Consider the following 26,845-nt stretch of genomic DNA (forward strand, 5'->3'; position numbering starts at 1 on the left):
TCATCCACAATCCAGGAATACCAGGCCCTCTTATCAGTCCCACAGTTAACGTGAAGCTAAACAGGAAATTAAACACATTCTCCCCTGCCTCTTCTCCGATGTGATACGTGCTGGCACCTTGCACAACACTGCCAAGGACTTTAAAGCGTGTGACGCCTAGGAGATCTGTGGTAACCTGGACTGCTCAAAGGTTGACTTGTTATCTGAGAAAGCTAAATCAAAGGCAGGTGTAAAGGCATCTCACCTTTGGCTAAGTGAAATGGAGTCTCTCTATGTACTGCTGATACTGCTGGCAGCTTTTATAGCTTCATTCATAGTAGCAGTTGCAGGAGCCATTCAGTCTAAGTACTTCAACTTCAGTATCCCTCCTGGAGTGAATCAACCTGGAAAGCTTCGCCTTTTCTATGCTTTTATGAGAAGTGCGTCTGCTCTGGTGAGTTACTCTGCAGTGACTTCCGACACCAACATGCTTCAGGGGTTGTTTCTGTAAGGTTATATGTGTAAATATCAGAATCCTGCTGGCTGCATTAAGGGTGAAATGAAGGCTTTCCTTTGGTTGAGGCTGACTTCAGAGGGACATTTTGGTAAAATCACCTCTGTTGGGTCTTAGACAGCTTCAGTTTGGTCTTCTCTACTACACAAGGATGAAGCCAACTTTAAGGGTTCAAGCTTTATCCGATGAGCTTCCCTAATTAAGTTTGAATCAATTATTTATTAAAAGTTAGACCGCTTTTTCATTTTTGCTCTGCAGAGAGGTGTTTTTAGGGCATTCTTGGGGCTTTCCAGTAACACCGATGGAAAGCCAGGCATGTCTTGAGCAGGTAAACCCAGAGAATCACGGGAAGTCCCAGGAGAATGACACTGGGTTGTAAGGCTAAGTGGTGGGAGGCTGGGATAAAGCTTGGTACCTCCTTTGTCTGTATCCAAAGACATTTTGCCTGCCAGAGTGCGAGTCAGACGTGTGGGCCCTGCTGCTCAGGTGCACACTGCCATGGCGGCCACACACGCCCAGGCCTGTGGCCTTAGAGGGCACAGCCATGGCTCCACCTTCTCCCATTCCAGCTTTCTGGTGAGGGTCAGATGAGATACACGAGCAGCTCTGGGTCTGGTTGAACCCCACCAGCACGAAGCCTGGGTGTCCCTCATGCCGCACAGCAGCCGGGTGACGGCGGGCGCTGAGGCTCTCCCTCACGGCAGCCTGCCCGGGGCGGTATGTGGCGGCCCCCAGGGAGGCCACTCCCTGCTCAGCCTTCGTCCTCCCACAGGGCAAGATTCTGGAAAAGCTGGGGGTGTGCAGCCAGATCACCTTCAACCGCTACCTGCAGGCCGGGAAGAAGCTGGGGCCGGATCCGCAGCTCTGGCAGGAGGATGCCCGCTTCGCCGGGGTGCCGGTGCGGGTCTACCGACCTCGGGCGCCTGCCTCCGGCCTGCGGCCGGGCGCCATCTTCTTCCACGGCGGCGGCTGGCTGTACTGCAGCATCGGTAAGGCGGCACCGGCCCTGCGCCCCGCGGCTGCCGCTCCCATCTCCCTGGCACGAAGGAGGGCTAGGATAATTCTGCCCCGACGCCAGGCGGAGGGTCTGAATGCCAGCTGAGCTTTGCCGTCACCTCCGGCCAGTTCAGCGCTCTCGGGGAGGCGGCAGGGCTGAGGGGCGAGGGGAGGGAGGGGGCTGTGGAGGGAGCGCCTGAGGGAGCTGCTGAGGGACCTGGGATTGCTCAGCCTGCGTAGAGGAGGCTGAACCGGGACCTCACTGCTCTGTGTAACGCCCCGAAAGCAGGCTGTAGCGAGCTAGAAGCTGGCCTTCTCTCCCAGATAACAGGTGATAGGAGGAGAGGAAGTTGCGCCAGGGGAGGTTTAGAGTGGGTATTTGTAAAGATTTCCTCACCAAGAGGGTGAGCAGGCAGTGGCGCTGGCTGCCCCGGGCATGGTGCCGTCACCATCCCTGGAGGTGTTGGAGGGGCGCTTGGACGCGCAGCTTGGGACATGGTCTAACAGCTGTGTACAGGGACATGTTAGGTTATGATTGGACTTGATCTTAAGGTCTTTTCCAACCAGGCAGTTTTAGGGTCTCTGTGTGGGAGGGTCAGGAAGGGCATGGCCAGGGTGGGAAAAGGAGGCTTCCAGCTTCCACTCCAGCTGGAAGCAGAGCAGGCAGCTAACACCCGCCCACCCTTCTGCAGATTCCCATGAGAAGATATGCCGGTACATTGCCAAGGGAGGCGAGCTGGTGGTTGTGTCTGTTGGGTGAGTTATGTCAGTGCTACCCTGTGGAAGACTTTTTGCTGCTTTTCACTTCTCAACACTACAGTGTTGTGCATCTTGTGGAAACACTCCTTGGGAAACCATTTCCCCAGGATCCCAGAGGGGCAGACAGCATTTCAGTGGGACAATGTGCATTTCTTCCCCACGCAATCTGTTAATGCACAGTGGGTGCAAACAGACCCTAAAGTAAGGTTCGTGGATCTCACACCACAGAGCTGTGCTGGCACCACACACACAAAAAAAGGAGTGCTTCCCAGAAGACCTTTCTTAAGTGTTTGGAATTGACTGCTTGGAAGACACTGATTCATGTTAACTTACATGTTGTTGCTCTGTTAACTTAGAGAAGTTTTCTAATGGTCAGAACCAAACTATTTTAATATGAACAGAAAAATAGGACTGCCCAGTTATTTAAATAGAAGAGAACAAGAAATTAATTTTCAAGAACCCTTAGTAAGGTGAGGTGCAAACTGCTTAAATTACTCTGCCCACAAGACAGATGCAGTGTACACCAGAAGAGTAAAAGGAAGCATTGATCAAGTTTCTATCAGTGCTGTTCTCAGAAGATTTCAGCTATACTTTGTCCTTGCAACTTCATCCTGCTGCTTGTGGTACCTTCCTGGTTGAATACCTGTTTGGTGGATAATGACAACAGCTTTTGGTTGTTTTTTTTTTCTGAAGGAAAAAGACTCCAAACACCACAGGGAAAGCCCGAATGCTGTAGGAAATGTGTATTTGGTTATGATCTTAGAGGTCTGTTCTAAGCAAAAGACTCTTATGATTCTATGATTTCCATCTCTTACTTTTGTTGTCTCTTTTTGTGCTCTAGGTACCGTCTGGCTCCTGAACACAAGTACCCTGCTGCGTATGAAGACTGTCTTAATGCTACCATACACTTCATGAGAAATACAGAACACTATGGCGTGGATCCTGCCAATGTTGTTGTCTGTGGGGACAGTGCTGGGGGAAATCTGGCAGCTGCTGTTACCCAGACTCTTGCAGGCAGATCAGACCTCCCTAAACTACGTGCTCAGATCTTGATCTATCCAGGCCTTCAGGCAGTGGACTTCGATTTGCCATCCTATCAGCAGAACCGCGGAGTTCCTCCCTTACTCCGAGAACATGTTGTCTTCTTTGCTTTGCAGTACCTAAACGGGCATACAGAAAATATGGAAGAGGTCTTAGAGGGTTCTCATATTCCTCCAGACATGAGGCTGAAATGCAGGATGTGGGTGAATCCAGATAACATCCCCAAAAAATTTAAAGTCAGAGGCTACAAGCCACATGAGCCTGCTGAATTCAAGGCTGAAGTTTATGAGACAGTGAAAAGGTTCTGCGAGCCCAGCCTGTGCCCACTGCTGGCTGAAGATACTGTTGTCCAGCAGCTGCCCGAGTCTTTCATCTTGACCTGTGAGTATGATGTGCTGAGGGATGATGGCCTGCTTTACAAGAAGAGACTGGAGGACAACGGTGTCCAGGTGACCTGGTACCACCTTGAAGATGGATTCCATGGGATCTTAAGCCTCTATGATAATTTTGGCTTCTCATTTCCATCGGGGAAGAAGGGGTTGGACAGCATTGTTGAATTTGTAAAAGGCCTGTAAACCCACTTTGCCCTCCTCATGCTTCTTTCACTGATGTCTGCATCCGGACTCCCAAACTTCAGGTAGTACTTGTCAGAAAAAATGTGATATCCTATGATGTGTTAAATAGTAATTCTGATTCATGAACTTCAGACGCTGTCTGAACACTGCCTTTGTCCTCGGTGAGACAACTGACAGTTCAGTCTTTACAGTTGTAATGTCTTTCCCTTTGCTGTGTTTCAATCCCTTTCCTTTGAAATCAGTGTCTGAATGATTCCTTGTATCTAATTACCTCATGATTCACTTCCATTCACTTCCGGGGAGCTGGACTAGATGATCTCTAGAGGTCCCTTCCAACCACTAAAATTCTGTGATTCTACATAAATAAAATCTGTGGAATGATTTGCATTAAATAACTCCTGAGTTACAGTCAGGACCTTTGTGATGTCCCTTTGATAAGCTCCAAAGCATGAGTTTTGTTTCACTCAAAAGTGCAAGTTAGTTACAGAGTGAGCTGGAGGGAAGAAATAGAGGAAAACACTGCAGAAACAGGCAGAGATCAAGGCCTCAGTGAGGATATTTAACATCTTGCAGGGGACAGTGCAGAGCCACATCTGCAAGAGCAGCAGTTAATGGGGGACATCTTGCTGGAGGCAAGGGCTGCAGTGATTTTGAAATCACCACAGCTCTACAAACTCCTACTTCATGTTGGGAATGTCCCTGTTACAGCCACTGAAGCTCAGAGCAGAAGACGCTGGTTGAGAGGGAACATTGGGGCTTTATGCAGCAAGGATCAGTGATCTGAGCTCCTAGCTTTGTATGCTGGGAGGTTTAGCTGAGAAAATATGATCCGAAATGTCTGCACGTTCTTTCAGAGTGGTTCTCCAGGACTTAAGAATTTGTGCCGTCTCCCCACGTTTTGAGTTCTCTTTAGAGGACAAAGCAGTGTATTCCTTACATGCTGCCTCATTATACCCTGCTGATGACAGCAAGGAAAAGCAGCAGCGAGTGCACTCTAACCAGGAAGATCGAGGAAAGGAAAATCTAAAGGGAAAAATAATTGTCATGCAGTCTGCCGTTCAGATGTCGCAGCGCAGCCCTGCCCTTCAGCTTGCGGCAGGCTGCCGCTATACAAAGACTCAGCCCAAGGACACCCGCATCCTCCCGGCCCCGGCAGCAGCTGCAGTAGAGGGCGGCAGCAGCTGCAGCGCCCCAGCACCGGCTCTGCGCAACCCCCGGCGCGGGCTGCGGGCGGGACGCGGCGATGGCGCTCCGGAGCGCGCTGCGGCGGCGGGCGCGGGTCACGCCGGGCCGGCCTGCGCGCAGATTACAGCGCGCCTCAAGCCGGCAGCGCGGCCTCCCCCCCGGAGCTCGCTGGCCGCCCGCACCATGACCCCGGCGGCGGCTTTGCAGAGCTGTCACAAAGGGCCCGTGACGCCAGAGGCCCGGGCCGCGGTAACGGGGCGGGCGGCCGCTGCCGGGCCCCGCCGCGGGCCGGGGGAGCCCCGCGGGGCCGCCGGGCCATGGCACTGCTGCCCGCACTGCTGCTGCTGCTGCTGCCGCTGGCAGCGCTGGCTGCGGCGCTGGCCGCCGTCTTGCTCGGACTGCCCAGCTACGACATCCCGCCCGGGGTGAACCAGCCCGCCAAGCTGCGCCTGGTCCTGGCCGTGCTGCTGGGCACGGCGGCCCTGGTGAGTCGCGCGTATCGCTTCGGGGAGCGGGGGAGCCCTTTCGGCCCGCGGCGGGTGCGGTAACAGGACTGGGCAGGGCCAGGGGCCCGGGGGACGAGGGTGGGCAGCTGCTGCTTGCCCGCGGGTTGCACGAAACGCCGGTAAGCCCCAGCCCGCGCAGCGCGGTAAAAGCGGGATCCTGGCTGCAGCTCCGCATCCTGGGCAGAACGCTGCGGGGGAGCGCCCTCGGCCGGGACGCTGTCCCTGGTCTGGTCAAACCACTTTTCCCGTTCAGAAGCAGCATGTTTGGACTTGTAGCAGGGATTGCCAAACGGCCCTGTCAATTTCAGCCGCCGGTTCGGTGCTTTGCTTGATAACTGCCCTCAGCTTGAGGCGAAGTCACCTTGCACAAGGTGCACTCCAGCCCTTCAACCGCTCCTTCTCGGTTGACATTTATGCTACAGAATCCGGTTAGGGCTGCTTTACTTAATCCCTGGACTCCTTTACAGCATTGCATAAACGGCATTAGAGCTCCCTCCCAAACTCTTCCTCTGACACTAGCTGCATCCTTTACATTTTTTAAATCCTCCGTTTCCTCCTTCAGTCCCTGAGCCACAACATCACCGTTGCTAGCACAGACCTTGCTTTCACCCTCGGTTCTTACAGCATTTACACCCTCCTGACATGCAGTGACAGAGCCACCCAGCTCTGCTGAATCCCTGGCAGGTGACAAGAAGGGAATGGATAAAGAACCCCCTTCAATGCACATGTAAAATTGGGATTTTGATTAGTAACTGACCTGTAACAGTTAATTTGTTTGATTCCATTGATTAATTTGATTCCAAACTTCTTGTCTGCTCACTTATTACAACAGCTTTAGATTCTAGCTTACAAGAGCAGTGGGAAAGGATTCTTGATTTTGCTCAGTCAATCTGTTGTGTAAAAAGTCAGTAACTAACTTGCACAACACAACTCAGCACTTAAATCTGCAAATGCACTGAGTTTTGTGGTCTGGTTCAAGGTTATTGGTCTATGGAGTAAAGGGCTACTAAATCTTTTATTGCTCTTATTGATAATTTACACTGTTATCAAATATAAGTGAAACAAGAATGAGCACAAAGGTAAGCAAGGCAATACTGACAATTAAAATGTGTATTCCAATGGCTTGTGTAAACTTTCCAATAGGGAATTAGAATGACATTGGATTTGAGTTCTGGAAATAATTACATTACAGTCTGTAGGGTGTGAGAGCTTGGCAAAATTGATTTTCCCAAACCACAGAGCTTTACTTTAACCAGATGGCAGAGAGTGCATTACTGTATGTGAAGCCCAGATATTCCAGTCTGACTCTTCAGATCCCAGCTGGCATGATGAAAGGTAGAACTTTTCCTTTTTCATAGAATCATAGAATTGCTTTGATTGAAAAGACCTTTAAGATCATTGAGTCCATCCATTCTCTTAACTTTCACAAGTCTGATACTAAACCACATCCCTCAGTGCCGCATCTCTGCAGCTTTTAAACACCTCCAGGGATGAGGATTCAACCACCTTCTTGGGGGGCCTGTTTTAGTCTTTGAGAACCCTTTCAGGGAAGAAGTTTCTTCTGTGGTCCAACTTAAATCTCCCCTGGAGCAACTTGAGGCTGTTTCCTCTCATTTGTTCAAGCTCACCTAGGGAAACATGAAACAGATGCTGCTTTCTGACTTTATCCTGGGCACCCCTACCAAGAGAACCAGCTGTGGAGTTACTGCTCCTCACTGTTTTCCATGGGTTTATCAAGGCTAAACCCAAGGACCAACCACCCTATAGAACAACCTCTGCTGTCAGAACTGAGTGTAGAGGGAGCCACCTAAGAGTATTTGGGAAATGCTTGCCTAGTCATCATCCTCCTCTGGACACCTTCTCATAGTAGATTCATATCTTACAACAGTACCGTTGGGTTTTTTTGGTAAGCTCTGTGTTTCTTTACAATTTCCCTCAGATACAGTTCCACATGAGTATGACATAACCTTGGCTAGCTCGAGACTTTGAAAGAAGCCTTAACTTCATTTACCTTCAACAGGGAAGGATTTTGGAGAAGACTGGACTTTGCAGTCAGATCACTTTTGGCCGCTATGTGAGGCAGGGACGGAAACTTGGGGAGGACCCAAAGCTCTTCATCCAGGATCTGCAGTTTAACAAAGTACCTGTGAGGGTTTATCAGCCTAAAGCTACCTCTGATGGGCGAAGGAGAGGCATCATCTTCTTTCACGGAGGAGGCTGGGTGTTTGGAAGCCTTGGTAAGATATTTGCTGGAGGAATCATAACAATGTAGACAGAACATTCTCCTCTTCTTAGAAAATGGAAAGAAGAAGAGGTTTCAGTGCATGATTTGGGAGGAGGTCTGAAGGCAAATACAGGCCTTTCTGAAATGAACCTTCCCTAGCTGCCTCAAGGATTGGGGCAATAGCAAATTGAAGGCAAGTGAAAATACTCATTCTGGTCTGAAAATACTAATAAAAGTCTTTTTTCCCCCAGATACCTATGAGAAAGTGTGCCGCTACCTCTCCAGGGAAAGCGAATCAGTCGTTGTGTCTGTTCAGTAAGTGAAGCCTGCCCAGTTCTGTTGTGCAGATTGGTGTTCCTGTGGTGCCACAGCAGAGCTGCACTGGTTTTGGAGGCGTTCTGTTTTGCAGAGGAATTTCTGTAGAATTCAGTGAAGTCCATAAAGAGACAAATATTGATAGCAGAGATTTCACATCTCTTGACTCTTCATGCCCTGATATACCTAGAAAAGCCCCAGATGGAAATACTTGGCTCTAAGAAAGTCTGTGAAAGCCAGTCAAAAACCTAGGTAAAAAAAGTCTCCCTTACGATAAACGTAGGAACATGTAATAAGATGCTTGAAGCAACTGTGATTTACAGAAGAAGAGAGAATATTACTTTACACACACAGGAAGCAGAGGCACAAAACTGTTAAATTGTCCTGTCAAGAATACATAGATTTCTGCATGACTGAGAAACATCAAGTCTTGGTCACTCTTAACCAGGAGACAGCCCTGCTTTACTGAGTCCTTGTGACTGAATACACAATTTACAGCTTATCTGCAATCACTGACTGTGGAGTGCCTGCTGAGGAGGTAATGAATATCCTGACCTAGAGGAAGACCACCCCAAAATGGTAGGGCTGGATGGACACCATTTCCTGATAATAGTGATGGCATTGCCTTCTCTTGTCTCTTTTTGTGCTCTAGGTACCGTCTGGCTCCTGAACACAAGTACCCTGCTGCGTATGAAGACTGTCTTAATGCTACCATACACTTCATGAGGAATATAGAGCACTATGGCGTGGATCCTGCCCATGTTGTTGTCTGTGGGGACAGTGCTGGGGGCAATCTAGCAGCTGCTGTTAGCCAGACCCTTGCAGGTAGATCAGACCTCCCCAAACTACGTGCTCAGATCTTGATCTACCCAGGCCTTCAGGCACTGGACTTCAATCTGCCATCTTACCATCAAAATCGAGGAGTCCCTCTCCTCTTCCGAGAACGTGCTGCTTTCTTTGCTTTGCAGTACCTAAATGGGCATGCACTGCACATGCAAGAGGTCTTGGAGGGCTCTCATATTCCTCCAGATATGAGGCTGAAGTACAGGAAGTGGGTGAGCCCAGATAACATCCCAGAGAAATTTAAGGTGAGAGGTGTGAAGCCACTGAGGTCCACTGATTTTATAGCTGAAGTTTATGAAACAGTGAAAAGGTTCTGTGAGCCCAACCTGTGCCCACTGCTGGCTGAAGATGCTGTCGTTCACCAGCTGCCCGAGTCTTTCATCTTGACCTGTGAGTACGATGTGCTGAGGGATGATGGCCTGCTTTACAAGAAGAGACTGGAGGACAATGGTGTCCGGGTGACCTGGTTCCACCTTGAAGATGGATTCCATGGGATCATAAGCCTCTATGATTATTGTGGCTTCTCATTTCCTTCAGGGAAGAGGGGATTGGACAGCGTTGTTAACTTCCTAAAAAGCTTATAGAACATTCCTTAGATTCCACGAGTCTGTTCATGCCTCAACCTAGGAAAATATCTTTTTAGGATATTTAATATCGAGATGAGTAGTCAGTCAAGGGCAGCCATTAACAATGATAAGCAAGGGTCATCAGAACCTCATTCCAGCTGTTAGTTGGAACATGGAATGCAAACCTTACACAAGCTTGTACCATGCTGCAAGCCTTTATCTTTAGCTAAGTCAATAAAGAAGAATGTTACTTTGAACAGACATCTTGGTTTGTCCTACTTAAAGTAAAACCTGTCTGGGCATGAAGAGAGACTGTGTTGTGCAGGTGTGTGGTGTGGTGGTGCAGAGGAGTACAGAACCACAGAATTGTATTGGTTGGAAGAGACCTCTAAGGTCATCAAGTCCAAGCATAGACCTAACATCTCACAGTGTTTTGAGACATTGAGTTCTGCTTTTGAACTCTGAAGGCCAGGTGACTTCAGTGGGTTAGGAGCCACTGTTCTGGTCAGCTCTGTGATGCAGCTTGGAATGTGGTTACTGGAACAGCAGTCACCATGGGGACTGGAATGACAGCTGTCATGGGGATAGGAAACACAAAGGGTCCTATGGCCCATCGGTCCCACATGTTGTCATATCTGTACAGGCAGAAGGGGAGTTCCCTTCTGCCCCAGTTTGTCCCTGAAGAACAGTTCCAACAACCAGGGAGGGTGACAAGTAGGATGTCGTCGGAAGACTGGTGGAAAATTCAGCCCAAATACTCTCCTGAAGTTCTCATTGGAAACTGGGCAGAAGACAGGAACAGGGTAAGATTAAGAGTGGGAACAGAGCGGGTCAGAAGCGTCGTGCGGGGGTCATACACCACTGCAGCCAGAAGCCAGAGAGCAGGCTTGTCTCAAAGGGGGAGTGCCCAGCACCTACATTATTCCTTCCATTAATGGTCTTCCAGGGCAGAAGCAATGCCTCTGCACGGGGCCTGTTGGTGTTCTGCACCAGCCGATTGAAAACGCTAGAGGACTTTTGCATGGCAGTTGCTTCACTCTGCTGTACAGCTTAGAGACAGCTACACAACCAGGTGTACAACTTGGAATCACAGAATCCTTGTGGTTAGGATCCACAGGTCCGTGGCCTTTAAATAACTCCAGGTATGGGGATTCAACCACTTCCCTGAGGAGTCTTTTCCAGTGTTTGAAACCCCTTTCCGTGAAGAAGTTTCTTCTAATATCCAACCTAAACCTCCCCTGGTACAGTTTGTGGCTGTTCTTGTCCTGTCTCTTGTTCCTTGTGAGAAGAGATCAACTCCCACCTGGCTCCAGCCTTCTTTCAAGAAGTTGTAGAGAGACAGGCTTCCCCTCAGCCTCCTTTTCTCCAGGCTGAACAATTCCAGGTCTCCCAGTCTCTCCCCACAAGTCATGTGCTCTAGACCTTTCACTGGCTTCATTGCCTCTCTCTGGATCTGCTCCAGCATCTCAATGTCCTTGGAGTAAGGATCCCAAAACTGAACCTAGTACTCAAGATGTGACCTCACCAGTGCTGAGTCAATCCCTGCCTTGGGCCTGCTGGTTAGGCTCTTTGTGATACAGGCCAGCATGCTGCTGGCCTTGGCCACAGAATAACACATTCCTTAATAAATTCAATAACATATAGCAAACAGGACACAAGAGAACCTTCCTTATCCCTCCCATAAGTTAATGCTTATTATTGCTTGTACCAGAGGATCCTTAATTATTTAAATGCTGGGTTGTTTGCCTGTATAAACAAAAGCAGTTTTGCTAGCAGAGCTGTTCAGTAGGCTGCGTGTCCTGCCTAAGGAGCCGAGTTTTGTCGAAACACACCAGTGAGGTGCAATATTGGAGCTGTTAGGGCAAATCCTCCTGACTCTGCTGCAATGACTTCCTTTAGATTTCCCCCCCATGGAGCAAACTGCTAGGTGCCATTGCAGAGTTTGGTCTGCTGCAGCACAAAGGGACAGGAAAAAAAGGGTTCAATTTGTCCTTTTCAGACTCTGCTTCACACCTCTGTTGAAGTTATTTAACACCAAATGATGAATGATTTTTCAAGGGCTGTACAAATCTTTTCACAACAGAGAATCAATCTATATTTTGACAGTGGTACCAGCTGACTTCACCACCTGAGAAGCGCACAGCACAGGCTTCTTCCCCAATTAGTGCTTTTTAAGAGCAGACATGAAGAAAGCAGCCTGGGCACAGAGCTGCTGCAATTGTCAGATGGCCTCAGCTATGCTCAGTGTTGTTCATCTCTCTGGTTTATGCAAGACAGGGGAAACTGGGCAGCAGCATATACAGAGGAGACTTCATTTGCCTCCCAGATCACAAACCAGACCAAGCACCAAGGAGAACCATGAAGCAAAAATGAGGGGAAAGTAAAAGGAATTTCAGAGGTGGAGCTGCGTGTGCCACCCTTCCAAACAGCAATGGATTCCAAACAAACAGCAACTAATACTGACATTATATTTTATATCCTTAAACAACTACATGTGAAAGGGATTGGGCATTTTTTAGGTCTTGAGGGTGTCAGAACCCTGGAGCAGGCTGCCCAGAGAGGTTGTGGAGTCTCCTCTTGAGAGATTCCAAACCTGCCTATGCATTTGTGACCCTGAGCTGCCTGCTCTGGGGTGACCCTGCTTTAAGCAGAGAGGTGGGACTGGATGATCCCCAGAGGTCCCTTCCAACCCCCACCAGGCTGGCATTCTGTAATAAAAGAAGGCACTGCAGCTCCATGGCTGGTCTACAGGGTCCAGAGCTCTCCCATATGTTTGATTAAAGTGGGACACATACTTCTTGGCACTCTCTGGCTGTCTCTCAGTCCCTGCCTCAGAGGGTGACCCATGCACAGGAAGAAAACCAGTTTGTTACTACCAGCAAAGACTGGGCATTGTGCCTCTAGGACATCCCGTGAGCAACAACAAGACAATCATTTTCATCAGCGTATCTCCAACTCACAGGAACAAACTCTACCTACATGAGCCCCAGATCTTTCACAACAATACTTTTCCCACAAGTATCATTTCCAAGGTGCCTCTCCACCCCCAAATACTCTTATCATTCCCTCCTGATAGACAGTTGGAAGGTGGCATGTGTAATGCTAGTGCGCAATGAACCCCTTAAGCAGCACCAGACAATCAGCTTTACATTTGCAGGCATCTTAAACGCATCTGCAAATCCCTGATGCATGTGTTGAAATCAGACTAATCAGATCCCACAACATACATATGCAGCTGCTGATTTAACTGGACATTTGTTTTGGCTGAAATGCAAATGCCCTTATTGTCAGGGATTAAAGGATAAGTAATGTAAGAGCTGACAAAACGCTGTGGTTTCACTGGTGGTACCCTCTGACTCTCAAACATGCAGAGCCATCTGCATGCTGTGGCCAAAGAGCAGGGTTTCCTGTACATCTCATTTCAGGGCCTGCCAATGCAGCACATCTTCACCCAGCATGAGGAGCCAAGAAGCAGGAATTTCGTGTCGGAGTATGAGGATGAATACAACAGGCGCTGCCTCGACCCTGTGACACCTCCTCTCCGCACGTGGAACGGACACAAGCTTTCCTGGGTTCCTCAGAAATCAGACTGCCCCATTCTTGGTAATAATAACTGGCAATAATTCTTGCCAATAATAATTGGCATTATTATTTCGATCAGATGGAATGTGGTGCAGTGGTCAGGATATAGACTTGGAGCCAGAAACAGCCAATATGTAGGCCTAGAGCCAGGAATAGTCAGTACACAGACCTAGAGCCAGGAGTCTGTGCATTGACTTACATAGACCTAAAGCCAGATGTTTCAGTGCTGAAAATAGATCTTGTGGTGACTTTTGGCTACTTTCTTACCCAGTCAGTAGCTCATTTTTCAGTCTGCTAAAGTGGAAATGTTATCCACACAACAATACTTAAGCACCACAGGAAGAAGTAAAGGATTATGTCAATGAACAGCCTTCTTTCCCCTACACAATAATGCAAGGCACCAGCTGCAAAAAAGGAGAGCTGTGGTATGCAACTCCAATTCATGTCTCTGAATTTGACATGTGCAAGCAGATTTAATATCGACCAAACAGACCAAGAAGAATCACAGCTCCTTGCATTTACACCACTGCTGCTGTCCCATCAATGTTTAACAATGACTTTCCCTTCAGCCAGAGGGTAGGTACACATGCCCTGGGAACAAAAAGATCTGTTTTGCCCTTACTGTGCTGTGAAGAGTACAGATATTTCCTATGACTACTGTGGAGTAAACAAGGACCAAAAGTTTAATTCTATAATTTGTAACATTCCATTATTTCCTGCCTCAGAACCACCCAAAAACTATGGTCTTTATGAGTACCTGATGAAGAAACGGTATGAGAAAGACGCTGGAGTGATGAAGAGTGTCTACACCATCTCCTATGAAAAGCCACCAATTTCTGCCCTCGTTACTTGTCATCAGAGACAACCAGCTAAAACTTCTGCTCTCCTTTCCAACCAGGCACATCTTCCCCAAAATATTAGTCACACCCTCGACTATGAAGGGGCTCAGAAGCATCTACAAGCCATTGTCCAACTGATGAGAAGCCAAAATGCCAGGGACACTTCTGTGTAAACTGCTTAGGGGGATCTTAAGCACTACTTAATAAAGCTTGTTGCTCACCTACGTAAGAGTGATCTGTTCCTTGCAGAAGGAATAGCAATAAGGTTATATAGGAGAGGGCTGTCAACTAGCTACAGCAATTTGCTGGGTGACATGCAGACCTGCAGGTGGCTGGCTATTTCAGAAGATATTAAATCACTGGACTCAGAATTTTCATCTGTTGGTTTCTAGCCAATGAATAGTTGCAGCAAGATAAAAACGAGCGGAGTGGGACTGAACCCGAGAGGATATAAATCTCGCTTTGACAGCTACTGCTTCATTTTTTACACAGCTTGCTCTACATTTCTTTGAAGAGAGAGCAGAAAAGAAATTTCTGTTATTCCATAATGGGTCTGAAACACCCAAGAATAAAATAAACATGTGAAGGAGCCACATACCCAAGGACAAGGTGAGCCAAGGTTTCCCTTAATGCACTAAGCAAGTGGACCTTGATTACCCTTGGCTTTACGTACTGCACGGTGCTTAATGTAGATAAGCTGCAAAGTGAACTGCATTAGCTGACCTGACATTACCAAACAGCAAACCTAGAGGAAAGAGCTGTGGGTGGCCTTTTTACTGCTGGGTAGGCCACCTTGCCCCTTCACTCCGTTGAGAAGATATCTGAATGGACTGCGTAACACAGTGCTGGCAGAAACCCAATTTTGTATTGCACTGAAGTGCAACTTCTCCACTGAAATCACGCTCAGTCCAGAGCAGATCTTTGCAGGGCTCTGCTGCTATAGGTCTGAGGCTCAACAATAAACCTGCTCTGGTGAGACCCCACCTGCAGCACTGTGTCCAGTTCTGGTACCCCCAGTAAAAGGACACTGAACTGTTGGAGCGGGTCCGGAGGCCACAAAGATCATCGGAGGGCTGAAGCACCTACCCTGTGGGAAAAAGCTAAGAAAGTTGGGACTGTTCAGCCTGGAGAAGAGAAGGGAGACACCAGAGCAGCCTTCCAGTACCTGAAGTGGGCTACAGAAGAGCTGGGGAAGGACTTTTATACAAGGGCTTGTAGTGACAGGAAGAGGGGGAATAGATTGAAGCTCGAGGAGGGTAGATTTAGACTGGAGATTAGGAAGAAATGCTGTACAAGTGAGGGTGGTGAGACACTGAAACAGGTTGCTCAGGGAGGCTGTTGATGCGCCCTCCTCGGAGGTGTTCAAGGCCAGGCTGGATGAAACCTTGAGCAACCTTCCAGTGGAGGGTGTCCCTGTCCAAAGCAGGGGGGGTGGAACTAGAAGATATTTAAGCTGTCTTCCAACCCAACCATTCTATGATAAGCTAAAGGCTTAGACTATCTGGAATTAATTCAATGCATATTCATCTCTTTGTCAGTTTTGCTCTCCCTATTAGCAGCAGTATAGTTACTTTTAGGAGCAAGGCAAAGCAGATACCTTAGCCTTGGCATTGGGAAGTCTCTGACAGTTTCTGTACAGTTTTACCTCTGTACATTTTAGTCTCTGTGATTTAGGTTTGTCTTTTCAGGGTTGGCTTTTCAACTGGACACAGAAGGATGTGTGGAGCAAGAGTGGCACCTATTGGCAAAGTGATTCTTCAGTGAGCTGTGAGCTGTGAGAAACCAGGAGGTGCACAGAGCCTCAGCTGGCTGCAGGGCTCAGAAACCAGCGCTGTTAATAGAATCTTTTAGAGGTGCAAGAGCTCTCATTAATTAGGTGGGGAATTATCTGGGTTTGGGATATTTTCTCTCCAAAGCCCCAGGGAGATGAAAGGCAATTAGAAGTAAAAATTGGAAGCAAAATAGGTGAAAGCAGTCAATGAACTGCTGGCAGCTCTTAGCACGGTGCTGCCCAACCCACATGCGCTTGGAAAGACGGCTCCAGAATGTGCTACGGAGGTGTGCTGCACGGTGCAGTGAAACCCGAGGGCTCCAGAAACCCCTAAGCCCACAAGGAGCCCATCCAGATTAAGTTAATTGTCCAAATGACTATAAAAAGTGCTTTTTTCTGTTTGCTACCCACATGCTCATATTTAAAATGAAAACTCCAGTCAGACATACACCCTAACAGCTCACAAAGCCCATCCAATATTTACAGGGCAGCCCAGAAAATTATAGAAGGCTGTCTCCATTTCACACAGCTCTGCCACTTTGCTTAACAATCTGGTCATCAGTCAGTTACAAGTATTACATACTTACGGTAACTGAAACTTTTATGGTTATCAGCTACTCTGCTTCGAAACCCAAAGCTCATAGATGGGAAGAAACGACCAGCACAGGGAATTACTGAGGTGCAGTGGTACCAGCTATGAACTGTCTATGAAACCATTAATTCCACACCCGTAAACTGACTGGGCAGAGCTCCCCAAGCACAGGTCTGCTTTGTTCAACCCTTCAGCCATTTACAAGTCAACTCCATAACTCCAGCACTCAAAGGACCCAAGCACAGCATGCTCGCTAATGGATGAAATGCATTTTGATAGAGAGCTGCTTGAGCAGAGAAAGGCACAGCTCCACAGGACGTGTCACTTGTGATTCATAGTGCCCGGCAGCAAAGCAGCTGCTTTGAACTGCTTAACCGTTTAGCTGTCCTCGCTTCAGCAATACTCAGTCTGCCTCACAGCTAGCTAGCTAGCTTTCTGGTGACGCCAGCCTCAAGCTGAACTCATGACACACAGAGTCCAGGCTTCTCCACCTCTTCATCTGAGTTCAAACACCAGCCAGAGAAAGAACAGAGAATCACAGAACTTTAGAGGCTGGAAGGGACCTCCAGAGATGATCGAGTCCAACCTCCCTGCCAAGGCAGGATCTCCTAGGGTAGTTCACACAGGAATGCATCCAGGTGGGTTTCGAAAGGCTCCAGAGAAGGAGACTCCACAACCTCTCTGGGCGGCCTGCTCCAGGGCTCTGCCACCCTCACTGTACAGAAGTATCTCCTCATGTCGAGGTGAAACATTCTGTGTTCCAAAACACAATTCCACAAGACACAATTTCAGACAGGACTGCACTGATAATCAAACTTTTCTCCCCTTTTTGTCTAGTAAAATGTAGCTGACCTAGATTATTCCAAACAGAACACCCCCCCCACCCCACCCCCACCCCATATGGCTGAACCAAAGCTGAAAGCAGAGCTGCAACCACATGGCAACACCAAGAACACCTCATTTGGACTTTCTTGCTGGCCATTTTGCTTGGGTCACAGTTTCAGGTTCTGATCCTGTGCACAGTTTATTGCCATGCAGGGGGATTTATTGTGCAGGGGTAAGTACATACACATTTTTTCCAAGCACTGTCTTGCATTTGGCAAATATGCTGAAGTAGGAACAGCAGATAAAAATAAAGGACACCCCTAACCTATCCCTCAAGTTTACAGGCAGATTCTTCTGTTTATTCGCAGTGTCTTCCTCAGGCAAACAATGTTGGTTAATCAGTTGCAATATTGCTGTGCTAGAGATCCCTTTAATAATAAATACCCATGTTGTGTCTAACACAATTTCTCCCCATCTCCAAGTACTTTCATTGAAGATAAACTCACTTAAACAGAGGTCTTTTTGCCTGTGCGTCAAGAACAAACAGAAGCATTTAAGGTGCTGACAGCTGCCATGGAAAAGAGGTGAGAAAATCTGGAATGTCATCATTAGGATATTTGCAATAACTCACAAATCCATTTACTAGTGAAGAAAAAATGCAGCCAAGTAGTGGAAATGCACAACAGGAGTGCTGGGTTCCACTACAGAGGTGTAAACGTCTCAGGAAAAGGAGATATTCATGATGGAAACAGCATAACCTTACATATGAAAAGACACAGAGCTGTTGATATAACATCTTGAACTTGCAGACCTCAGAAATCTGGATCCAGCTTGGAACTTAAGTACATCTCTATCAGGCAAGTAAATAGGTAATGTTGATCCTGAACTTTGATGTTCTAAGGCATAATTCCTTAACGTACAATGAGTACTTTGGGACTCCTGGGAATCATTATCATATGCAAATGACCACAAAAACTTGTCAGACATCCAACTTTGGGACTTTTCTGAGGAACTTTTTGCTGGTCTCAGAGCCCTTGTGGCCACTTGAGACTGGAAAGCAGGAGCACAGCAGTCTCTTTGTGGAGCAAATAGAGGTTTTGGTACAACTCCCTGTTATGAAAACGTTCTAGACAGTTGTGACTGCATGAAATCAGCCTCAGCTGAACTTTGGTGGCACTAAAGAGACAAGGTGGTAGTTAGAATTGATGCACATCTCTCAAAGCAGGCGTATTTCTTGCCTTGAAGGAGGCCGATGTCAGCCTCAATGAGCTGTATGAAGAAGAAGGGATTCGTTGGACTGAGAATCTCAGTCAGGGTTGGGACTTGGAGAAGGAACATTGATGCTGGCTGGCAAGTTCTGCACTAGCTGGGGAGCGTGGCTGTGAGCTGTGAGGTGAGGGTGGTCACAGAGACTACATGGCAGGGTCTGAGGGAGAAAGGAAAGAGGCTGTTGACAAAAGGTTGTTGGTGTGGTCAGGAGGCCCCAGAAAGTTGGAAGGTGCTTCAAAGAGCTATCCAAGGCAGTTAACTGGCAAAGCAGCTTCGCTGCTCTGGATTCAAGCAGTGCCTAGTGGGGACACAGTGGCTGCCAAGGCCTGCTCTCCAAGCCAGCACTGACTGAACAGCACCTTGAAGCAGGTGGACTGCTGGGACTGGCACTCAGCCTCAGCCTGCCCCTGCAAGAACATAAGAAAGCTTGCTCTGATGGCTGATCCACAAGGCAGACATACCTGGCACACATTTTTGGTGCTGGTGGTGAAAACATCAGACTGCCATTAGTAACTAGCCTTTGTGTAGGGTTTGTGGAGCTGAGCTGAACTGAGCAGCTCTTAAAAGGCACCATCCTAGACCCATGCTGCTGACACTCTATTTCCCCCCACAAGCCTGCACAGTCTGTACAGATTTCATTGGCAGCACACCTATGATTCACAGATTGCATCAGGTTGGAAGGGACCCTCAGAGATCATCCTGTCCAACTACCCTGCAGTCATCAGGGACACCTCCACTACAGCAGGCTGCACACATTGAATCAGATCTTGAATGTCTCCAGGGACAGGGCCTCAACCACATCTCTGGGCAACCTGTTAGTGTTCCACCACTCTCACTGTAAAGAGCCACTCTGGCAGGGAGGAAATTTTTCCTCATATCATACCTAAACCTCCCCTGATACAATTTCAGGCCATTTCCTCTCATCCTATCACCTGACACTAGAAGTGAAGCACTGCTGTCAGACAGAATGGTATTCTTCTGTCTCTAACTGTTGGGTAGCTCCTAAGATGTTTGATGTAGAGAGGAACTCTGTCCTGACAGAGGAAACAATTTTGCAGTTGTAGTGGTGAGGACATTTGCTCAGGGTATCCATCTTCATAGATGATCTGGATGAGGGCATGGAGTCAGTCATCAGCAAGTTTGCAGATGACACCAAGCTGGGGGCAGATGTGACTGGGTTGGAGGGCAGAAGGGCTCTGCAGCGGGACCTTGACCACCTGGACAGATGGGCAGAGTCCAAGGGGATGGTGTTCAATAGCTCCAAGTGCAGGGTGCTGCACTTTGGCCACAACAACCCCATGCAGAGATACAGGCTGGGGTCGGAGTGGCTGGAGAGCAGCCAGACAGAGAGGGATCTGGGGGTGCTGATTGATACCCACCTGAACATGAGCCAGCAGTGTGCCCAGGTGGCCAAGAGAGCCAGTGGCATCCTGGCCTGCATCAGGAATGGTGTGACCAGCAGGAGCAGGGAGGTCATTCTGCCCCTGTGCTCTGCACTGGTTAGACCTCACCTTGAGTCCTGTGTTCAGTTCTGGGCCCCCCAGTTTAGGAGGGACATTGAGATGCTTGAGCGTGTCCAGAGAAGGGCGACGAGGCTGGTGAGAGGCCTTGAGCACAGCCCTACGAGGAGAGGCTGAGGGAGCTGGGATTGGTTAGCCTGGAGAAGAGGAGGCTCAGGGGAGACCTTATTGCTGTCTACAACTACCTGAGGGGTGGTTGTGGCCAGGAGGAGGTTGCTCTCTTCTCTCAGGTGGCCAGCACCAGAACGAGAGGACACAGCCTCAGGCTGCACCAGGGGAAATTTAGGCTGGAGGTGAGGAGAAAGTTCTTCACTGAGAGAGTCATTGGACACTGGAATGGGCTGCCCGGGGAGGTGGTGGAGTCGCCGTCCCTGGAGCTGTTCAAGGCAAGATTGGACGTGGCACTTGGTGCCATGGTCTGGCCTTGAGCTCTGTGGTAAAGGGTTGGACTTGATGATCTGTGAGGTCTCTTCCAACCCTGATGATACTGTGATACTGTGAATCATTTTGATTGGAAAAGATCTTTGAGAGCATCAAGTCCAACCACCAACCCAGCACTGCCAGGTCCACCACTAAACCATGTGCCTCAGGGTATGGAAGGACCCAAGCTCTGTTCAACACTGACCCATAAGGAACTAGTTATATAAATCCTATACTCATTGGTTTTGGGCAATAACATTTGGCAGGAAGGAAAAAAAAATCTCTAGGCACAGTCAGCTTATAGGAAGTTGCTCTTTGCTGTCACATTCTTCAGTTCTTTCAGCTGCAACCACCCCTAAGGACACCAACCTCACTGGTTGTAAACAGAAAATACCAAGGCAGCCCCAGGCCCTGAAAGCTCCCAAATGTGGCATTGTTTAAGTGCTCTGGAGGACTAAAGCAACAAACCCAAAGGCACTCACCAAGCCAGTTCACTTTTTAAAGCACTCGGGGCTGGCTGCATAAATCTGGATGTACCTGCTTCAGGGCTGGAAACAGGTAATTGAGGCACTGCCTCCTGACATAGCTTGTGTCTAAGGAACAGTGCATTTGCACAGGAAGGTCTGGATGCCTGTCAGCTAAACATTACAAGCTGTAAACTTTCACAGCAGATGTAACACTAAACGTAGTTAGCAATCTATATAAAGAGAGCATTGCCCTGATGGCAGGCAGCCCTCCTCCTTGGCAGTGCTTGGCCTGAGAGGTGGTTAAGGATCCCTGAGGAATGCTGCTGAAGTCTCCCTTGAATTTCAGTCAACTGCATTCTGACCCTGATATCCTTTGGAGCAGCACTGAGCAGCTTCAGCTGCCGTGGAAGCTTATGGCCTTGTCCTGCTGCTTCATCTGAAGGTGGGGAATGCTCAGACCAGAGAGAAGAGTGCTTATGGAGAAGAGGCTTAGAGCTAGGCCCTGCCTAAGCTGCTCGTGTGCCTCAGCCTAGCAGCCAGCAAAGAGAGAATCTTGACTCTTAAAAATGAAGCCATTGGGAACTCCTACAGAATTCCTATGCTTGGCATATGCTGATTGCTGAGAACTGCCCAGAGTCAGCTTTCTAATTTCAGCTCTTCACTTTGAGCTATCTAGAGGAATGCTGTAACAATCCACTGGTCTGCACAGGCCTGCACTTGTCTGCTGTTCCCTCAGCTGCCTGAGCTTTGGAAGGGCTAAGTCAGCACTCTCTGGACTGCCCAGTCTCCCTCGGCATTCCTGATATCCTGTGTTAGCAGTAATTTTGCTTTAAAATAGATAGGATCACAACCCAAGTTACTGCTTTTGCAAAGCAGGTCTGGACATTCTTCACCACGTGCATCACTGCACACTGCTTGGACACTTCTTACTGCTGGTGCTTAGAAATACTGGAAGCAAATCTCCAGCCTCCTGAGTTCTTCAGGCTTCAGTACAGCAGCCTTGTGTGTACACAACCCCAGGAGAACCTCAGCAGGTCAGCGCAGAGCGACGCTTGCTCTGTCCCGGACAAGGGCACTGTAGATGTGCCGGGAAGCAGCAGGTGGCAGAATTTGCTCTGTTTAGCTCTCCCTGAGGCTGCACCATGGTGCTTTGGGTTCTCTGACATCTAACAAGCGCTAGCGAGGAGCTGGCTCTCGGCTTCTGGCCTGTGACACCTCGACCATCTGCGGGTGTTCAGTGGGTGCTGTCAGTGCAACCACAGGACTGCTGTCAGTGAGAGCTGGACAGTCCTCGGTGGCTCAGAGCCCCTCCTTAAGAGAAAGAAGCACCTCCTCTTTATTACGGGGAAGGAATTTCCACATAGAATGCACCGGGTCAGAAAGGACCTCTAAAGGTCATATAGCCCAACCCTCCCTGCAGGGGATATCCCCTGTTAGATCAGGCTCAGATTCCCCTCAAGACTGACCTTGAATGTGTCCAGTGATAGGGCTTCTATCGCCTCCCTGGGCAACCTGTTTCAGTGTTTTGCCACCCTCAGAGAAAAGAACTTCTTCCTAATGTCCAATCTAAAGCTACTCTGCTCTAGTTTCAAACTATGTCTCTTTGTCCTAATGCTGCATGCCCTTGGAAGCAGTCCCTCCCCAGCCTTCCTGTAGCCCCCTTCAGGTACTGGAAGACCACTCTGAGGTCTCCCCAGAGCCTTCTCTCTTGCAGGCTGAACAGCCCCAACTCTCTCAGCCTGTCCTTGTAGCAGAGGTGCTCCAGCCCTGGCCTTCTCTGGACCCTCTCCACCAGGTTCATGTCCTCCTTGTGTCGAGGGTGCCAGAGCTGGATACAGTACTCCAGCTGAGGTCTCACATGTTCCTTAAAGCAGTGCCATAGCTCTGCTCAAAGGACACAGCTTCCAAATGCTCCGAACGCCCTGCAGATGAAGGATGCTAATTGTTACTGTTCTTCAGTTCTACTACAGCAGAAGCGGGGCCGAAGCAGGGTCAAAAGCAAACTGCCAACACAAAAAGCAGACCCTGGCAGAGGTTAGATGGCTGACAGACAAGGTGGCAAGAGGTCTCACTCTCCTCCATGGAAGTAACCACTACCCTCACTGGGAAGTATGTGGAAGAATTAAAACTTTGACGTGAGCCAGCCCCCGATGATCTGCTGAGCTTTAGCATGAGCAGTTTGTGCAGTCATACAGGTCCCTGTGCCTTACAGGTTGGCCACTTTCACCTTTCACACTCCATGATAACATTTTTTAATTGCTCCATCCAAGAAATGTTGCTCCCAGTTTTCCAGGGAAACCAAGCCCTTTGTCAGTGGCCGCGTTACAAGGAGGCAAAGTGATTTGCCTGCAGCCAGTCAGCAGGAGAGCTGGAGACACAGCACAGGCATTTGGTTCCTTATTTCCACATTTTAAACACTTGACTAAACTTTCTCCCCATAAAACCTTAGCAGAGGCCAAACTGTTCTGCTTGATTGTTCCGACAATGTTGTCAGCCTGTGTTTACGTGATCAGTGGCAGGCAGGGTCGTTGCTCTGTACCTGTTTCCCTGATTAATGAGTCTTCCCTAGCTGGTAATTTCACAGCAACCACTTCTTTTCTATTTATAGGGACTATTTCCAAAGCCACCTCAGTCAGCAGCATTGAAATCTCACAATCAGCAAACTGCTACAGGGGAAAATATGCTCCAATTAATATTAGATGAGAAATATGCTATTTTACCACCCCCCCCACCCCCCGAGCTGCTAACGAGGAAAATGCAAAATAGCATCTTCCAGTGAACTGGTGACAGATCTGAGGTGCTAAAAGTTTAAATGTGAACGCCAGGAGAGCACTCTCAACTCCCCAGATACCAACCCCGTGAGTGGGAAAATGTCCAAAATGCCTGTGAGGTTTCAGGTGTCCTTCTGCAAAACAGAGCACTGGCACCACCGCCCTGAAACACAGGACCAGCTTGTTACCAAGCTGCAGCAAATTCCATGCTTTGCTAAGGTGGACACAGCTTTGGCTTGTGGTGCTGGTTTGGCAGTCTGGAGATCAGAGTCATCTGCTGCTGCCTCCAGCTAAGGCAGCAGGCACAGAGGCAGGCTGAATTTATGCAGAGTGCTCTAATTTTGCTCAGATTTGTTAGAGCAGAGGAGCATAGTTAGCTGCAGACAGTGAGAAATAGCAGCTTTTAAATCATGGCTTTTACAGCCATTCCTGCCATCCAAAATGGCAGGATTTGCCAGCCTCATAGCTAAAATAACATTTCTCTTTCCTTAGAAAATACTGAGTCATAGCAAACCCCCAGACATTTCAAAGGGCTCTTTTAGAGAGACCTACTACTGCCAACTATTTTTTCTTCCCTTTTGAATTGTGAAGCAGTAATTACTGCCTTAGTTTCACATGTATGAGGGGATTCCCATGTCAGGAGTACAATAAATTGCCTATATAAACTAAATATTGACATGGAGATGTACTCTACTGTCAGCCACTGTGGGACTAAGCTGAAACACCTAAGCAAGAATTTGCTGTGAAACTTGGATTTATCATCTTCACAGTCCTCACACTCTGCGGGAAACAGCACAGTAAGATACATAACACAGCAGGGATCCAGACTGTATTTCCAGGGGGGAATCAGGAATTCTACAGCATTACCTACAATGTGGTCCAAAGCAAACTGAAAACAGTGGAAAGATTTCCAACTGTCTGTAAAATATGCATGGGCAGGCTGTTAATACTTCAAACTGCAGCTCTTGGGATTATAAATAATTCTGCTTCTAAGATGAAATGATTCAGAAGAACCTCCCCTTTTCCTGTATCCACTTGTCCACTTCCAAGGTTTTGGAGACATTCTTTTCTTTTCATGGAATCACAGAACCACAGAGCGTTAGGGGTTGGAAGGGAGCTTGGAAAGTCCTTGAGTCCAACCCTCTGCCACCCAGGAAGGCATCCGGTGGGTTTTGAATGTCTCCAGACAAAAAGGCTCCACTTTTTTCTTTATAAGGCACCCACTGCCCAGGTAGAGTCTTAACCTCACCCCAAGAACGGTTACTGTTAGATTGTGGTGGCAGGCAGCGACACAGCACCACCAAGTGTCTTTTCCTCTGGCTTCAGGGGACGAGTCACACTTTGAAAGCTGGACACGCCCTGCATCCTCTCCCCAAAACACTGGGACTTTCCAGAGCTAGTCACAAGATGCTGACTGCAGTTCATCTGTGGTTAGTTACCCAAGGAAGCCCATGCTGGCACGTGGCTGGGGCTGCAAACAAGTCACTGATGCGTGCCCAGTGCTAGGAGCACAGCAAACCCCAGCCCTGGAGGCAGCTGAGCTGCAGTGCCTGGAGCTCAACTCTTTTGGTGGGTTTGCAGCTTGTGCCACAGGCAGTGCAGCTCTGTTTAGACAATTTCTTTGCACCTAAGCTGGTCACCACTGCAGCCACAGCAGTGCTATGACAGCTCACTGCAGAGACTAACAACACTCATCACCCTCCCAGTTTGTATACAGCATTATTAGCTTCAGCATTTCTCTGCTCCAAAAACTTGTAGATGACATTCTGGCCCTGCTGGAGTCAGAGGTGACCAGGGCTTTAGCCACAGTGGATTTGATTTCAGAGCATTTCAGGCCCTACAGCAAAGTGCAAACCACACTTCTGAAGAGGTCATTTAAACTCTTGGCCTCACTATGGTACAACATGCCAGAGGGAAACAAATTCTAAGCACACCAATTTCAAACCACAACCTTTGAAGAAGACAGCTGCTGCTGATGGACGTTTGGTTGGTCAGCCCAAAAACTTGTCCCAAGTTCACCTCTGACAGGTTGTGGCAACCTGCAGAGGGAAGCCATTTTGCAGCACCAGCTAAATGCATTCATCACAAAAACCTTCCAAGCCTGCACTTAAAGGATCAATTCCCTAATTTATCTGGGAAAAATAAAGCAGACTGGAATAATTCCAGACCAGCCAGCAGACACACACGACTAAAATGTGCTAAGAAGCGGAAAATTAAATGTGTTTGGGTGCTTTTGGAGACAATTTTTCCTCCTTTGCTCTTCAGAACCTCTAATACAAACATAAGGGCCTCTACCTAAACTTCAGGGGGTCTATTTTGTATCCATACTTACAAAGACCTGAGGTTTAGGTAGTTCTTCAGCTAGGGGAGGGAGAGAGAAAGAGAGATATGATTTTGCCACTCTCCTGATTTTACTCACCAGGGAAATACATTTGCTGAGCAAAGGCAGACAAGGCTAAGGAAGTAGCTTCAGTATAACCTTGAAGTATAATGAAGTGCTTCAAACACTGCTAAAATAGCAGGGACCAATATTTTTGTGTTTCTGGGGGGCGGAACATGCTTGAACTGAAACTTAACAAGGATGCTCAGGCTTTCCAGTACTCTTACTCCAAGATAAGCTGCAAGAACATTGCTTAAGAAGATAGGAAATACAATTTACTCTTATTGTAACTGATAAAAACAAGAAAAGCAATTAGAAATTTACCAGAGTTGTTATAACTCAAAACTTCATCAACAAAGTCTAGACAAAACAGTGGAATAATCATAATAATAATCACACTAATCACAAACTCTTTAGGTTGGAAAAGACCTCCAAGATCACTAAGTCCAACTATCAAGCCAACTCCACCATGCCCACTAAGTCCTGAAGTGCCATGGCCACAGGTTTCTTGAACACCTCCAGGGATGGTGACTCCACCACCTCCCTGGGCAGCCTCTTCCAGTGCCTGACCACTCTTGCAGGACATGTGTTTTTCCTAATATCCAACCTAAACCTTTCCTGGTGCAACCTGAGGCCATTTCCTCTTTTTCTATCACTATCTATTACTTGAGAGGAGAGACCAATCCCCAGCTGGCTCCAACCTCTTTTCAAGGAATTGTAGAGCACCAGAAGGTCTCCCCTCAGCCTTTTCTTCTTGCCTAAACAACTCCCATAACCTAATGAAAACTTCTGTCACCATGAAAATACTAAGGGGAACTTCTTTACTGGAAGGGTCCCAGAGAACTGGCACAGGCTCCCCAGAGAGGTTGTGGAGTCTCCTTCTCTGGAGCCTTTCAAGGCCTGTCT

At 48.2% G+C, this 26,845-nt stretch overlaps 4 protein-coding genes across 4 annotated transcripts in view; 3 read left to right on the top strand and 1 right to left on the bottom strand.

Moving 5' to 3' along the window:
* The first annotated feature begins 259 nt into the window (after window positions 1-259).
* LOC135190634 (arylacetamide deacetylase-like 4) lies at window positions 260-4,265 on the top strand. The gene is made up of 4 exons (XM_064172211.1): window positions 260-433; window positions 1,266-1,482; window positions 2,182-2,245; window positions 3,090-4,265. The coding sequence occupies exons 1-4, from the start codon at window positions 260-262 to the stop codon at window positions 3,862-3,864; spliced, it is 1,230 nt and encodes a 409-aa protein (XP_064028281.1). The 3' UTR covers window positions 3,865-4,265.
* The window catches only part of LRRC38 (leucine rich repeat containing 38), a 102,630-nt gene continuing 79,110 nt past the window's right edge, over window positions 3,326-26,845 (bottom strand). Inside the window, exon 5 of the transcript XR_010308579.1 lies at window positions 3,326-3,408. The gene's annotated coding sequence lies outside the window, so the exon portion shown is untranslated. The remainder of the gene's footprint in view (window positions 3,409-26,845) is intronic.
* LOC135190544 (arylacetamide deacetylase-like 4) lies at window positions 5,318-9,764 on the top strand. The gene is made up of 4 exons (XM_064171992.1): window positions 5,318-5,534; window positions 7,576-7,792; window positions 8,031-8,094; window positions 8,747-9,764. The coding sequence occupies exons 1-4, from the start codon at window positions 5,367-5,369 to the stop codon at window positions 9,519-9,521; spliced, it is 1,224 nt and encodes a 407-aa protein (XP_064028062.1). The 5' UTR covers window positions 5,318-5,366; the 3' UTR covers window positions 9,522-9,764.
* On the top strand, window positions 10,223-14,097 carry CFAP107 (cilia and flagella associated protein 107). The gene is made up of 3 exons (XM_064171768.1): window positions 10,223-10,306; window positions 12,929-13,106; window positions 13,811-14,097. Exons 1-3 carry the CDS (start codon window positions 10,223-10,225, stop codon window positions 14,095-14,097), a joined length of 549 nt encoding a protein of 182 aa, XP_064027838.1.

The sequence above is a fragment of the Pogoniulus pusillus genome, chromosome 36 (genome assembly GCF_015220805.1).
Source record: "Pogoniulus pusillus isolate bPogPus1 chromosome 36, bPogPus1.pri, whole genome shotgun sequence".
In the NCBI taxonomy this organism is placed as follows: Eukaryota; Metazoa; Chordata; class Aves; order Piciformes; family Lybiidae; genus Pogoniulus; species Pogoniulus pusillus.

What these genes read in the sequence shown, in the direction of transcription:
- LOC135190634 (XM_064172211.1), top strand. Translation starts at nt 260, where the DNA reads ATGGAGTCTCTCTATGTACTGCTGATACTGCTGGCAGCTTTTATAGCT. An exon ending in TGAGAAGTGCGTCTGCTCTG is followed by an intron (nt 434 to 1,265) that starts GTGAGTTACTCT and finishes GTCCTCCCACAG; the next exon opens with GGCAAGATTCTGGAAAAGCT. An exon ending in CTGGCTGTACTGCAGCATCG is followed by an intron (nt 1,483 to 2,181) that starts GTAAGGCGGCAC and finishes ACCCTTCTGCAG; the next exon opens with ATTCCCATGAGAAGATATGC.
- LOC135190544 (XM_064171992.1), top strand. Translation starts at nt 5,367, where the DNA reads ATGGCACTGCTGCCCGCACTGCTGCTGCTGCTGCTGCCGCTGGCAGCG. An exon ending in TGCTGGGCACGGCGGCCCTG is followed by an intron (nt 5,535 to 7,575) that starts GTGAGTCGCGCG and finishes TACCTTCAACAG; the next exon opens with GGAAGGATTTTGGAGAAGAC. An exon ending in CTGGGTGTTTGGAAGCCTTG is followed by an intron (nt 7,793 to 8,030) that starts GTAAGATATTTG and finishes TTTTTCCCCCAG; the next exon opens with ATACCTATGAGAAAGTGTGC.
- CFAP107 (XM_064171768.1), top strand. Translation starts at nt 10,223, where the DNA reads ATGTCGTCGGAAGACTGGTGGAAAATTCAGCCCAAATACTCTCCTGAA. An exon ending in GGGCAGAAGACAGGAACAGG is followed by an intron (nt 10,307 to 12,928) that starts GTAAGATTAAGA and finishes ATCTCATTTCAG; the next exon opens with GGCCTGCCAATGCAGCACAT. An exon ending in ATCAGACTGCCCCATTCTTG is followed by an intron (nt 13,107 to 13,810) that starts GTAATAATAACT and finishes TTCCTGCCTCAG; the next exon opens with AACCACCCAAAAACTATGGT.